General features: G+C 46.3%; 1 protein-coding gene across 6 annotated transcripts in view; it reads left to right on the plus strand.

Annotated features, from left to right (window-relative positions):
* st3gal4 (ST3 beta-galactoside alpha-2,3-sialyltransferase 4) overlaps positions 1-14,779 on the plus strand; it is a 226,811-nt gene extending 212,032 nt beyond the window's left edge. For all 6 annotated transcript variants that reach the window (XM_067971096.1, XM_067971094.1, XM_067971093.1 and 3 more), the window contains 6 exons: positions 2,000-2,060; positions 2,595-2,690; positions 4,682-4,871; positions 6,583-6,726; positions 8,499-8,648; positions 11,912-14,779. In XM_067971096.1, coding sequence (XP_067827197.1) covers positions 2,000-2,060; positions 2,595-2,690; positions 4,682-4,871; positions 6,583-6,726; positions 8,499-8,648; positions 11,912-12,001 — 731 coding nt within the window. In that variant the 3' untranslated portion in view covers positions 12,002-14,779. The remainder of the gene's footprint in view (positions 1-1,999; positions 2,061-2,594; positions 2,691-4,681; positions 4,872-6,582; positions 6,727-8,498; positions 8,649-11,911) is intronic.
* The last annotated feature ends 375 nt before the right edge of the window (positions 14,780-15,154 follow it).

A 15,154-nucleotide genomic window follows, 5' to 3' on the forward strand; every position in this document is an offset into this window, starting at 1 on the left:
GCCCGAGCCGGGACCTTGGCACTGGCCCGAGCCTGGACCTTGGCACTAACCCCAATATGCTGCCACACACCTTGGCCCTGTCTGTGGTGTGCTGGAGTAGAATATGTTTATCAATGAAATAGCTTTTAAAATTAACCCCCTTATTTCCTTTTCAGATCAGTCTGACCTAACCTCAATCAGACTGGGTTCAAATTCAGCCTGGACTGATAGGGTGAAAGTGTCTTCAATCTGCAGTCCAGTTTCTAGTGGGTGTGGGCCCACAGTATAAAATGTCCCTTTATTTGTCACTAATTAGTATTGGATTTAAAATATCATCAGAATGCAAAGTAGCTGGTCTGGGAGAAAATGCCCGGTGCAGTAGGGGAACTGTTCGTCCTGAGACTGGAGCGAAGGCAGGTTGTCGGGGGAGAGTAGAGGGAGCTTTACTTTGGATGGGACTGTGTTGTACCTGACCTGGGGGTGCTTAATGCTGACTTTGGTTGCCTGAAATGGGAGAGTGTTCCAGTCCTCCCAGAATTATCGTCCCTCACTGTAACCACAAAATTTCCAAAAAAAAAGAAACTAAAAGTTCAGTGGTGCAGCTTTGAGAACCATCCAATAATGTGGAGTGAGCTGCAGAGACATGCAAAACCTAGCTGATGCTGGCCCGCTTTTACATAATCACTGAACAGCCCCGAGAAATTTCCAAAGAATTAAATATATGCCTGACGTGAATTAGGCTTTAAAAACCCGCGTACTAACAATTAACCCGATAAGTTAATGCCAATTGTTAGCGATAAACAGCCGGACAGTGAACTCAATTAATTGGCTAGCATTCTCGCCTCTGAGTCAGAAGAACATAGAATGATACAGCACAGAAGGAGGCCATTCGTCCCATCGTGCCTGTGCCGGCTCTTTGAAAGAGCTACCCAATTAGTCCCACTCCCGTGCTCTTTCCCCATAGCCCTGCAAATTTTTCCTTTCCCCTTTTGAAAGTTATTATTGAATCTGCTTCCACCGCCCTTTCAGGCAGTGCAAACCAGGCCGTAACAACTCACTGCCTAAAAAATATTTCTCCTTATGTCGCCTCTGGTTCTTTTGCCAATTACCTTAAATCTGTGACCTCTGGTTACCGACCTTTCTGCCACTGGAAACAGTTTCTCCCTATTTACTCCATCAAAACCCTTCATGGTTTTGTAAGGTCATAAGACTCTTGGCAAGGATTTGTCACCTTCAGTTCTTTTCTGTTGTGGTTCCTACAGCTTTTACTCAGTAGGTTTTTCTTTTAAAGTTATATTCTCTCCCCTTCCTGCCCCTTGAGGTCACTGGTGTAAATGTTTTTTATGGCATGGAATAAAATTTTACAAAATCGCACCCCAGGTGCAGAGCCTTCCCATTGGGAGCACGTGTTGGGAGCTTCAGAGCACGGTTTCATAGAATTACCTCACATATTTTAACAGAAAACTTCCTGGGCCTCTCCATGTCCTCCCCGGGACGATTGGGACAATGTATTATTGGCCTTCGAAAAGTCAACAGTCTGGTCATCCAAGCAAACCGGTGTGATTGAAGCTGTTAATTAATTCACTCTGAGCTGGAAAACTGAGCAAGGGCTTAAAAAGAATTTTTTTCATGCGATGGACTGATGGAATTTACATTACCACAAGAAGCTATTGCAGTGTAATTCATCAAGGGACCAAGACTAAAAACTTGAAGGAAACGGCATTGGGGGAAAGGGCGGAGAAGTGGAGCGAGCACTGATACAGACATGGTGGGAATAAAAGTGCTATGATCTGTGAAACTATTTGCTTTCTAAAATAGCCTTCAGTAAACCATTCAAAACTGGGGAGAGGGGAGTGGACAGGTTAAGAAGCCGTCCACCCTCAGCCCTAACCATTTGTTTTCTGTGTCATTTAAAAAAAACGGGTGTAAATTAGTCAGGTGGGGGAGGTGACAGTGCAGAAAGGACTAGCACATCTCTCTAAATGATTGTGTCACTGTGAACCTTTCACTTTCCTTCCAGAACAATCTATTAACAGGATATTGGCCAGAATACAGTATGACATGCCTGAAAGTATAAACAGGTAAGCTCTTTATCAATGAGGAGTTGTGATATGTTGTACCTGACCCTGTATGCAGTTGAGGGCCCTGTGCCACAGCTGCTCACTTTAACTGCTGTCGTACGCACTTTCAACTGGGCCTTACTCTGTAGTGCACTGGGTGTTAGCTCTGACTGGCAATAAATTGACAATCCCACTCCGAGAAATGCCACGTAGGAGATGGAGACATTGGGTGCAGCAGATGTGATCACTGGAGCTACAGTTAGGACATGCTGCTCATTATATCTGTTATAGGGATGAATGCTTTACCACAGGACATAGATGAGGTAGAGACCATTGCATCTCTAAAGGGAAGAGTAGATAAACATTTGAAGCAGAGAAAGATACAGGTCTAAGGGGAAAGAGCAAGGCAGCGGGATTAGTTTTGAATTGCGTTAGCGTAGAGGCGATGGGCCGAATGGCCGCCTTTTGCACTGTAAACTTCTACTTCGATAGTTGTGTAGACATTGCACTGAGGAGCTCTTTATTGTTCATTGAAGGGGTCTTGTCTTTTGTCAGGTTGGCTTGTAAAAGATGCATTATCATCGGCAACGGATACACCCTGAGAAACAGCTCCCTCGGAGAAACAATCAACAAATACGACGTCGTTGTTCGGTGAGTGACGTGCAACTGTTGTGTTTTTATCTGTTTTGCTCGACGTATTTTCTTCTCCCTCTTTCTTGGTCTTCACAAGTATGAGCGGGCAGGAGGACTACCTGCTCGCAGGCCAGTGCTGCACGCGAGTTGGCCGCTAATTGCTGCGTGAGGATGTCTTGGAACGGGTTTCCGTCCCAGTCGTCTCTCCCTCCTCCTCTGAGGCCTGTGCCCGATGCCTGCCTTTGATTCAAAAAGAACAACAACTACTTGAACTTATACAGGACATTTAACGTAGTAAAACGTCCCAAGGCACTTCACAGGAGTATAATCAGACATAAATTTGACACAGAGCCACACAGGTGGCCAAAAGCTTGGTCAAAGAGGTAGGGTTTAAGGAGGGTCTTAAAGGAGGAGAGAGAGGCGGAGAGGTTTGGGGAGGGAATTCCAGAGCTTGGGGCCCAGGCAGCTGAAGTTACAGCTGCCAATGGTGCGGCAAAGGAATTCGGTGATGCACAAGTGGCCTGATTTGGAGGTTTGCAGAGTTCTTGGAGAGTTGTAGGACTGGTGGAGGGAGGGGCGAGGCCATGGAGGGATTTGAACACAAGGATAAGAATTTTAAATTGGAGGCGTTGATGGACCGGGAGCCGATGTAAGTCAGCGAGCACAGGGATGATGGATGAATGGTGCAAGTTAGGCAGCAGTTTTGGATGAGCTCAATTTTATGGAGGGTGATGGGCAGACAGCCAAGGTAAGCACCTTGCCATGAATAATGAGCACGATCTCTTTAGCTACCAATCCATGACACGGCACACTGGCACAACCAACACATTGACCCATGCAAGCGTTTAATAACTGCCTGGCACCGCGGAGCCTCATGTTAGAGAAGTCATCCACTTTGGGAGGAAAAATAAAAAAGCAAAATATTATTTGAATGGAGAAATACTACAAAATGCTGCGGTACAGAGGGATCTGGGTGTGCTCGTACATGAAATACAACATACAGGTGCAACAGGTAATCCGGAAGGCAAACGGAATTTTGGCCTTTATTTCTAGGGGGATGGAGTATAAAAAGCAGGGAAGCCATGGTACAACTGTACAGGGTGCCGGTGAGACCACACCTGGAGTACTGCGTACAGTTCTGGTGCCCTTATTTAAGGAAGGACATACTTGCATTGGAGGCAGTTCAGAGAAGCTTCACTAGGTTGATTCCGGGTATGGAAGGGTTGTCTTATGAGGAAAGATTGAACAGGTTGGGTCTATACTCATTGGAGTTTAGAAGAATGAGAGGAGATCTTATTGAAACATACAAGATTCTGAGAGGACTCGATAGGGTAGATGCTGAGAGGATGTTACCCCTCATGGGGGAATCTAAAACTAGGGGGCATAGTCTCAGAATAAGGGGTCGCCTGTTTAAGACGGAAATGAGGAGGAATTTCATCTCCCAGAGGGTCATGAATCTTTGGAATTCTTTACCCCAAAAAGCTGTGGAGGCTGAGTCATTGAATACATTCAAGGCTGGGTTAGACAAATTTTTGATCAGCAAGGGAGTCAAAGGATATGGGGAAAGGGCAGGAAAGTGGAATTGAGGTAAAAATCAGATCGGCCTTGATCTCATTAAATGGTGGAGCAGGCTCGAGGGGCCGAATGGCCTATTCCTGCTCCTATCTCTTATGGTCTTATGATCACCAACAGCAGTGCTAATGAGTGACTTTAAGTTGTTGATCTCCAGTACACGGTGCAGGGAGGCACAAGGAGGAGGCTTGGTATCCCACTGTAGGGGGGGAGGGAGGGGACTGCTCCCACCGAGTTGTGGTCAGGTATCACTAACGAGAGGATGCTTGCCCCTGGACACTCGGGCACAGTGGCTCACATCCTGGGGAAAGGACCTGAAAGGAGAGAAATAGGGAAAAGCTAACTCGAGGGTAACACGCTTCCGATAACAGAGGGTAACGTGTTGTGCGGGAGATAGGACGTGGGCTTATAAATTGTCCTCTGTTTCATTTCCACAGAATAAACGACGCCCCTGTCCGAGGCTATGAGACGGACGTCGGCAGCAAGACCACGCTGCGTTTTTTTTATCCCGAGTCAGCGGCCGTGGAACCCGATATCGACAACAACCCCAGCACGCTGCTCGTGTTTCTACCCTTCAAGCTGGTGGATGCCCGCTGGCTGAAGGAGATTCTGTACAACGAGAGAAGAGTTGAGTGTAGACTATAGTTGTGGAGGATCCTGGCGGCTGGTGCTGTCGCTTAACTGCCAATGTAGACGTTTTTTCCCGGGTCACTGCACTGAGCTTAATGTACAGTGTGTCCCGTGAACCAGGGGAAGCTGTGCCAGACGCTAAACGAATGGGAGAGGTTTTCTCCTCAAAGTTTCAAGCCATTGGTATCGGTTTGTACCAAGATTCAAAATGGCTTCCTGGTGGAATGGTTTTAAACATTGTGTGAAATGCTTCCATCTAATTTCCCTTGCTGACAGGGCTGATCATTGCCTCCTATACTGGACTTCCCCACCACATGGGTGGTCCTGCACTGCTTGTTTTGGCTTTTCAGGTCCCAAGATTGGAAGCCACAATTCTCACAAGGCTGAGAAAGAAGCGCTCTGATACTTTGGACTGAGGGCACCAGCTGGCAGCAGCTGGCATCAATGATGTCCACTCTGGGAGTGCATTTGGACGGTGCCTTCACTCTCTGGTGCTTCACTGTAAGCCAGAGTGGGGCTAGTCATTACTGATTGGTGCTGACTGGTGTCGCCCATGCAGCGGTGAAGTACTCAACATCTGTGCTCTTGCCACCAACCAGCATGGAGCCACCGAAATGCAAAAGAAGCATTGGTTGTCCAGCGGCTGATGCCAGAGGTCTTTGGCAATTTCCAGTGCACATGGGTGGCTTGTAATGGACTGTACCCCAAGTGGAGTCAGTCAGACATAATCGAGCTAATGTGGATTGATCCTAACACCAGAACAGGTGCAAGGGGAGGGTCAGCATAATCCACATCTCGCAGAGAGGTCGGTCTGCTTTATTTACTGTTGCCTTTCCTCTTGGAGTTCTGTAAAATTGCCCTGTGGGCTGATGCAGTCCCTAGGAGCACCTGTGCATGGCCCTCACCCCTCCTCCCCCACCGCTTTTCTCTAAGCTCCTGGTCTTATTCACACTGCAGTGGGGAGGGAGAGTCACCCCAGGGTTGCTCAGAGCCCCGTGGTTCCTCCGAGCGTTAGTGGAGGCCCCGGGGACAGCCCAGTGGCCCCCTGTTCTCTTGGCTGTGCTCAGCCTTAGCTTGGGGCAAACCAGAGGACTGGGGAGAATCGAGTTTCAGCTCTTCTCCAGCTGTGAGTTCCTGATGTTTACTCCCTCTCCTCTTCCACCCCCACAAACAAATGAGGCGGGGTGGGGGGAGGGGGGAGATAGACAGCCATTCTGCCTTTCAAAGAAAGGATAATGCAAGTGGAAAGGACCAACGTTACTGAAAGACTGCATAGTTTCCACAAAATGCCAGTTAATATAAAGAGCATCTGCAGTGGAATTGCGGATAATACAAATATCTATACATGTGAGGCAGATCAGCAACTTATTCAAGGAATGGGACTGCCCCCAGTTTTGTTAGGTAAGGGATACGGAACCAAAGCGGGTAAATGGAGTTAAGATACAGATCAGCCATGATCTCATTGAATGGCGGAACAGGCTCGAGGGGCTGAATGGCCTCCTCCTGTTCCTATGTTCCAATACATAGCTGTGGACGCTCCTGCTTCGTAGGCCCATGGTCACTTCTGTCCTTGTGGCTCTACACATGCGTAGAAGGTTCTGGCTGACTTCCTCTTCATGAACTGATCAGACAGTTGAGTATTAGACAGTGGATGATCATCGTCCCCTTCAACTCTTTGCCCTAAACTAGCACTATCTTTTTGTTCCAGTTCAGGAAAGGATTCTGGAAGCCTCCGCCTTTGATCTGGGCAGCAAATCCTTCTAATATCAGGATCCTCAACCCGTATTACATACACCAAGCTGCTACCAAATTATTGAAAATCCCCCTGAAGTTGCCTCCAAAGTCCAAGCAGGTAGGGACATCAATTTACGACTTTGAGTTACAAGTGCTAATCACAGGACTGGTGGGACCATGAGTTTAGCACATTGCCCGTAGGCTCCTGGCACCTGGGTTAGCGCAAAGAATTGGTCAGAAATCATAACGCGGACACAGGCCGCTCGGCCCAAACAGTCGTTGTTGGTGTTCACATGGGCACATTGACCTTTCACCTCTGGCTCCTGGGTTTGAATCTGTTCTGGTTTGGGTGGGGGAGGGTGGTGGGATAAAGGTCTGCTTTCTCTGTAGCTCTGGGATTCCCTTCCTAAACCTCTCTGCCTCTTTCTCCTCCTTGAAGACGCTCCTTATAACCTACCTCTTTGTCCAAGCTTTTGGTCACCTGTCCTAATATCCCCTTATGCGGCTCAGTGTCAGAAGTTGTCTGGTTACGCTCCTGTGAAGCACCTTGGGACGTTTTGCTCTGTTAAAGGCGCTATATAAATGCAGGTTGTTGTTGTTGTGACTGAGTTCAGACAGTCTAGCTGGTCAGTGTCGGCCTACAACACAACCCCTCTCCTCCCCCGCCTTTTTAATTTGGCGTTAAATTGGCACTTTCTTTCAGAGAGGCCATTAGGATGGCTGGTGTGGGAAATGGGAATTTCAAAATGGTGATAGAGGGTGGAGGAAGGAGTATTGTGGAGGAAGAATTGGGAGTGTTCATCGCTGGCACTGGCAGAGCAAAGTAGTAAGTTTCATTCACCTGCTTCCTTTGCCTCACTAGCTCCTATACCCATTAACTCATTTTCTCTTACCACCAAGAAAATGATTTTTCTGTGGTAATTAAGCTTTGTTTTTGTGTGTTTATTTCTGCCCTACGATTAATACGAACTGGATAATTCCCGGGGAATCAGCTGCAAAAAGGTGTTGTCAGGGCCCCTCCCTCAAGCTGACCCCTTTCCGCAGAGCTGAAAATTGTTTACGCATTAGGAACTTTGAGGCATTGTTGAAAAGCATCACGTTAACTATTATTGTAACACGCATCATATAGTGTAACTGTGGAGTCCCTGTTCGTTTTGCAAGTTATATGTTAAGGCACCAGTGTTAGCATTTGACATGTAACAGAGTGGAGTTACTGTTTATTCAGCAAGGTAAGGATTACTCACTGTGTAACTGTACAGAGTTACTGTTTATTCAGCAGGGTAAGGATTACTCACTGTAACTGTACAGAGTTACTGTTTATTCAGCAGGGTAAGGGTTACTCACTGTGTAATTGTACAGAGTTACTGTTTATTCAGCAGGGTAAGGATTACTCACTGTGTAACTGTACAGAGTTACTGTTTATTCAGTAGGGTAAGGCTTACTCAGTGTGTAACTGTACAGAGTTACTGTTTATTCAGCAGGGTAAGGATTACTCACTGTGTAACTGTACAGAGTCACTGTTTATTCAGCAGGGTAAGGATTACTCACTGTGTAACTGTATAGAGTTACTGTTTATTCAGCAGGGTAAGGCTTACTCAGTGTGTAACTGTACAGAGTTACTGTTTATTCAGCAGGGTAAGGATTACTCAGTGTGGAACTTTACACATCCAGTTTATTCAGCAAGTTATTTTACTTTATTATCTCTAATCTGTTTCCCACAGTGCCTCAGTGGGCACATTGGGCCTATATACTGCTAAGTCCAGGGATGTGCCTGTGGTGATTGTGGCTGAATGAGATAATAAAGAACGCAGGTGATACAGTGCCAGCATACCTGCCCCAATCAATCGCACGATCTCTGCCTCATTTTAATGTCTCTTTGTGCATCCACAGAAACCAGTGCACCCTACCACTGGGTTTTTAGCTATCACGGTGGCCCTGAACTATTGCGATGAGGTCCATGTTGCTGGCTTTGGTTATCCACTCAGTCAACAAAATACTCCCATTCACTACTACGGCAAAACTACCATGAAAGAAATGTCTGTAAGTATCGGATGGTTTTAAATTCTACCTTAAGGCTTCCATGTATATCTTCGACTCGCTAACCTGCTAGGGGTACAGATACACAAATCACTAAAAGCAGTAACGCAGGTTATTAAAGCCACAACAAAGGCAAATCATGCACTAGGGTTCATTATTAGAAGGATAGAATTGAAAAGCAGAGAAGTTATGTTAAACTTGTATAGAACCTTTGTTAGACCACACTTGGAGTATTGTGAACAGTTCTGGTCTCCATATTATAGAAAGGATATAGAGGCATTGGAGCGGGTGCAAAAAAGGATTCACAAGGATGATACCAGAACTGAGAGGATATCCTTATTAGGAAAAGCTGAACAGGCTGGGGCTCTTTTTCTCTAGAAAGGAGAAGGCCGAGGGAGATCTTTAAGATAATAGGTTTTGATAGAGCAACGTAGAGAAAATGTTTCCACTTGTGGGGGAGTCCAAAACTAGAGATCATAAAAATAAAATAGTCGCTAATAAATCCAATAGCGAATTCAGGAGAAACTTCTTTACCCAAAGAGTGGTAAAAATGTGGAATTCCCTATCACAAGGAGTAGTTGAGGCAGATAACATTGATGCATTTAAGAAGAAGTTAGATAAACATATGAAGCAGAAAGGAAATATAAGGGTATCCATGTAGGGATAGATGACGTAGGGAGGGAGGAGGCTCGAGTGGAGTATAAACGCCAGCGTAGACCAGTTGGGCCGAATGGCCTGTGTCTGTGCTGTAGTTTCGATGTAACCGTCCGTTCGTAAAATGTCCTGGAGCTTCCTGTCAGTCAGTAGAAGGGGTTAGAAACCTGAGGGTGATGTAGAAGGGGGCCATCGGCAAAGGTCACTTCATTCAGTCTGAATCCTGCCCCCATTGCACAGCGACGCAGTGCTCGGGATGTACTGTCCGATTCACCCACCTCACTCGAGGGGATGCCTGCCAAGGGCCAAGAGCTTGGCGGGTGTGGGGTGTGCCGGCACAGCACTGTGAAAGTTTGACATATTAATAAAGGTGTTGGCCGTGGCTCAGTGGGTATCACTCTCACCTCTGAGTCAGAAGGTCGTGGGTTCAAGCCCCTCTCCAGGGATTTGAGCACAAAATCTAAGCTGACACTCCAGTGCAGTACTGAGGGAGTGCTGCACCTTCAGAGATGTCGTCTTTCGGCTGAGACATTAAACCGAGGCCCTGTCTGCCATCTTATGTGGACATAAAAGATCCTATGACAGTATTCGAAGAAGAGCCGGGGAGTTCTCCCTGATGTCCTGGCCAGTATTTATCCCTCAACCAACACCTAAAAACAGATTATCTGGTCATTATCACAGTGCGGTTTGTGGGACCTTGCTGTGTGTGAATTGGCTGCTGCGTTTTCTACATTACAACAGTCATTACATTTCAAAGGCACATTATTGGCTGTAAAGTGCTTTGGGACGTCCTGAGGTTCTGAAAGGCGCTATATAAATGCAAGTTCCTACTTTTTTCCTTAATTGAATGGTACCTGCCTTAACCAAAGTACACAACACAAAGGTGGACTCCAGGACAGAGGGATGAGGGGACAAGCTCAGGTTCGTGTACACAGCAGGTTGTAGGACCAGTAGTATTGAGGGTCAGGCCCTGCAATGCTTCCGAGAAGTTTGGGTGCACAGAACCCCCCCCCTTTCCTTTCTGATTGGTCCGTGCTAACCACGTAGAATTATCAGTCACGTGGTTGGCAGCGCCCAATCAGAATGCCAAAACGGGAAGTGCCAATGAGCGTTCCCAGCCAATCTCCACGGTCAGTCAAAGAAACAGAAGGGAGAGGGGAGTTCTGGAAACAGCTGCAATTCTATACACACGCCCAGCGCTTCTAACTGCCCAAACATCCCCCCCCGCCTTCCCCCCCTCCGCCCCCAACACTGCACTTGCACCCATCCTTTCCATAAGGTCAAGTCTGCCTCCTGCCTCCTCAGACCCTGCCTCTCCCCTAAGGTAATACTAAGATGTGGAGATAAGATAAAAAGCAGGATTTTTGTCCTGAGTCAAACAATGAAAATTCTCTACTTTATCTCTTACTGTTTTGAAATGACTAGAGGTAAACTGGAAGCTACCTTTCACTATGAAACTTGACAGTGAAGGTCAGGGCACTGTCGACACAGGACAGGTCACTTAAATCTATAAATAAGTCAGAACCCAGGAGCTTTGTTCAAGCTGCTATTAGATTTTCCGTGCTCAAAGGATTAACGCAGACTCGGGTGAAGTATGAACATTTGCTCATCTCCACTCATTGTGTTTATGAACTTGCTTGATTGCCAGCTCTTTGACTGGGGGCGTTTGGGTTTGCAATCTGTACCGAGAAACTTCTCTCCTTGTCTTAAGTTCAGTCCGGTTCTGAATGGATCATATGGGTTTCCTGGATTCATCTAGGAATTGCACTGTCCACAATGACATTGTATTGGGAAGTCTATGAAAGACTATTTCATTCAGATGTTGTGGACTGACTTTATTTTAATTGTTTTAATTATTGTACTCCTATGGAATATTTTTATGTCTTTGTGCTCCCAGCATGAACCTTCATCTGGGAGTGTACGTCAGGAATTCAGCCAGGCCACTAATTTTAAATTTACCCTTTAGTTTTCTTGCTGTGCCTTTCTGCTTCTGGATTATTTTACTTGTAAGTAAATCTGATTCTCAGTTTTAGCCTGAACATATTTACCACCCTTTGGAGAAGACTTGTGGGCATTGTGTGGTCTTCAGTGCAGTGTATCATAATTAAAGGGTTATTAGTCATGTGTCATGATGACCCACCCTTGCCCGGTGCCCCCAGCCACCACTACCCCATTACCACTTGCTTCTTTTCCGCCATGTTGGAAAATCCTTCACTGGCTGCTGGTGCCTGAGATTCTGTCTCTGGCACTGCCAGCGCGTCATGAATGATTCTGTTTGATGCGCCAGAAATGATTCAAATAAGCTGATCTCACTTTATCGGATAAGATCACCTCATTCCTACGCAGGCATACAAAGTGCCTGAGCAGCAGTGCTGCGCAGAGTACCTGACCATCCGTGGAATCTCGCTCTGGACTACATATCCCCCTCCAATGGTGTCAGACAGACTACCCGATTTGAATAAGACCAGTCGAGAAATACTTTCCAAAAATGACTGGGGTAAAGGAAATATTACTGTGATATAGTCATAAGCCCTCGGCCTTTGATCAGTGACTCGCTCTTGGTCGAGGGGGTAAGCAGGCCTGCTTTATAATGCTTCTCTTTACTTTTACAGAACTCCGAGCACAATGTCACCCATGAACAGCTGTTTCTGAAGAAGCTGGTGGATGCTGGAGCAATTAAATACCTCACTGTTTTGCTGTAATTTTTTTTTAAGAGCGAAAAGTTTTATTTATATTTTTTTTAAAACGATGATTGTGACGTTCCCTCGGTTGCTGACTTGACGTTTTTACTGGGGTCACTACACTCTGTCCCCGGGTTTGTGCCTGGTTGCAGATTGAGTAACCACTGTTCTTAGTGTAGATAGTCCTCTGTACTGCCAGGATCACCACAACTAGTGCAGGAAATTCTGCTGCGCATTGACGTAGCTGCCAAACTCCAGACACTATTGTGAGCATTAACAAAGGTAACTGGACAACATTTAAGATGATTGAGAAGACGCAGGTTCTATTTTCTTAACCGTGCAAAAAAAATAAATCTTGCTTGGAACAAGTTTACCCTGAAAAAGCCTGCATTGACGTTAATACAGACTTAACTGGAACCTTCCAGAGCTCCACCATGTTTCATTTTGGTGATGTCATTGCGGGTGTGGATCTCCAATTTTAAGCACTTTTGTTCTCTCTTCCCCCTTTCATTTGTGAAATTTGTTTAGCCTAATTCCCGTATGAGAGTTAAAGGAGCAGCGGGTCACATGACACCGACTCCTTGGCCTTTCCATTCCTCGAGTTAGTTAAAGGTTCCGCTCCGGGCGGCCATTTTTGAATTCCCCCTGCTTCCCTCACACCAAGGCTCAGTATTGAGCCACCTCGCGGCCAACCCCACCAGAGATTTGGATCGAAAGATTGGAATTCCCCGGCAATTAGCTACCTTGGCCCCACCGTGTCGGGAAGCTCGAATTAATCTGCTGGTGCCGTGCTGTCATTATTCAAAGAGAGCCTGCCCACTCTGATGTTGGGAGACGATCTGCTTCACGGGAGTGAGGTGGTGAGGCCTGCTGCTGAGGCAGCCTGAGCTCCTTGTTCTCGCTGTGACGCCGTTTAAATGTGACCCTCCGCACCCAGCAAGGATTGAATTTTGACGCAAATTGTTCGATTTAAAAACTGGATGTGATGCTCTGGTATCTCTCGACAGTGGATTTCTTTCCACTCCTTCAAAAGTGCAGGTTGTTTGTACATATCACACTAAGTGGGCAAGTATTGTGCGTGCTGAGTACTGAGACACTACAGCATTACTGTTGATTCAACATTTTGAGACTGGAGTCTACTCTCCTATTTCTACCTCTGAATGTATTTGGAGATTCTCTGTTTTAAAAAAAAAAATAAAATGACTCTGAATGTCCCGCTCTGAGGTTTTCCAAAGTGGAATTCAAACTGCATAAAAAAATAACCAGGCCTGGATTTTCTTTGAACTACTTCCTTTCAGTAGGCTGAAGAAAATTGTAATTCTGTCTGAATTTTTAAGGGTTAATTCCAGTGTCCCAGTGAGGAGCCGTGCTCATGGTGAATTCAGGTTGGAGAATTCGGGCAATAAAGTGCCCCGACCTGTGCTGCCTTCCAGTGCGGGATCATGGAATTAACCCTATAGTTTTTTGGTACAGGGGAGAAAAACTCCATAATGCACCTCAAGGAGTTAACTGGTGTTTTAAACGCTGCCCTCACTCGCCTCAGCAGCGGCCCCTCTGTCCCCAGGCGTTATACTGATCTCTAGGAGTCTCTTTGCAAGGTGTGCAGTTTGCCTCCCGCCCATCGACAGTCCATCGATCACCCACCTTTCCTCCTCCGGTGCCCTTGATGGTTCAGAACCCAGCCCTGGATCCAGTGAGGTAAGAGCTCCTCTGGGTGCTGAGTACCGATATCAAGAAAGTGTCCGTCAACTCTCCCCTCTGTTCAGCGTCTCCAGCCACATCGCAAAAGCGCTCCAACGATCCCTTTCCGCTACCATTACCCAACCGAGGAAACCTTTAGAGATACCACCAGGACGTGCGCCCGGGACTCTTGAGCGCTGAGTCAGCTGATCTCCACCGAGGCGGCAGCTGAGGAACCACACTTGACCCCGACTTCCTGGGACCAATCATTGGAAGGTCCAAGCAAGGGTTCTTGTCCCAGTGACACGTGCTGATATTTGATTCCGCCTGACTGATGCCTCCCACAGCTGAATATCTGCTGATAACTCATTGGATGGGCTCACGCTTGGAAACCGGCTGAGCCGTGGAGAGCAGGAAGATCCCAGTCTCTTCTAAGTTAACTGACTTCAGCTGGAGTAGCTACAATTGGACTCAGTGGCCCTGGGCCAGAGTCCCCACTCCTGGAGGTGAGATGCTGTCAACAATAAGGAACGTGGAAGAGGGTAGAATCAGTGAGCTATCGCTGTTTCGTACATTGTGTTTCCAGTATCTTGTAACCTGACGTAGTGTAAATAAATGGCTGATTGCATTGGTAATTACTGGACGCAGAATATGTGACCTTTAATATGTGAGCTGAGGAGCTATCTCCCAATGCCTGGAAATCCTGTAACCTGTTGCTGGATACTAGTTACTTATGAGATTCCACCCTGTGCTGTTTTGATCACTGCATTAGCAGGTTCAAATAATGGAGGAAGAAATGTCATTCGGATACTTTAAGCATTCGTACAGCAGCTTCCCGCAGTGAAACTTAAAGGTACAAGTTTTTAATTGGTTTTGTTTGTTCGTTTTTGACATCCTTCGGAAAAGTTCAATGGAGTTCTGCATTGTGCTGATGTTGAAATGTTTAAGGCACGTTTCACCTGCCAGGTTGGGTATAAGTCGGTGTCAGCTTCTGTCTGAACTGTTTCTCTTTTTATAACGAAATGCTGATGATTTGCACTTTTAATTGAAAGATGTTATGAATTTATTAATGATTATCTGAATTTAATAGACGCCAATCAATAAAGACTATGAATCATGCAGATTGTGTTCGATTTGTGTAGGTCTTCTGCTCTCAAAGGGGCTGGAATACAAAAGGGTGGAAGTTATGTTACAGTTATATAAAGCTCTGGTTAGACCCCATCTGGAGATACTGCGTTCAGTTCTGGGCACTGCACCTCGGGAAGGATATATTGGCCTTGGAGGGGGTCCAGCGCAGATTCACCAAAATAATACTGGGGCTAAAAGGGTTAAATTTCAAGGACCGGTTGCATAAACTCGGCTTATATTCCCTTGAGTATAGAAGATTAAAGGCAATCTAATCGAGGTCTTTAAAATGATTAAAGGAGTTGATAGGGAATCATAGAATGATACAACACAGAAGGAGGCCATTCGGCCCATCGTGCTTGTGCCGGC

The sequence above is a fragment of the Heptranchias perlo genome, chromosome 33 (genome assembly GCF_035084215.1).
Source record: "Heptranchias perlo isolate sHepPer1 chromosome 33, sHepPer1.hap1, whole genome shotgun sequence".
NCBI lineage: Eukaryota > Metazoa > Chordata > Chondrichthyes > Hexanchiformes > Hexanchidae > Heptranchias > Heptranchias perlo.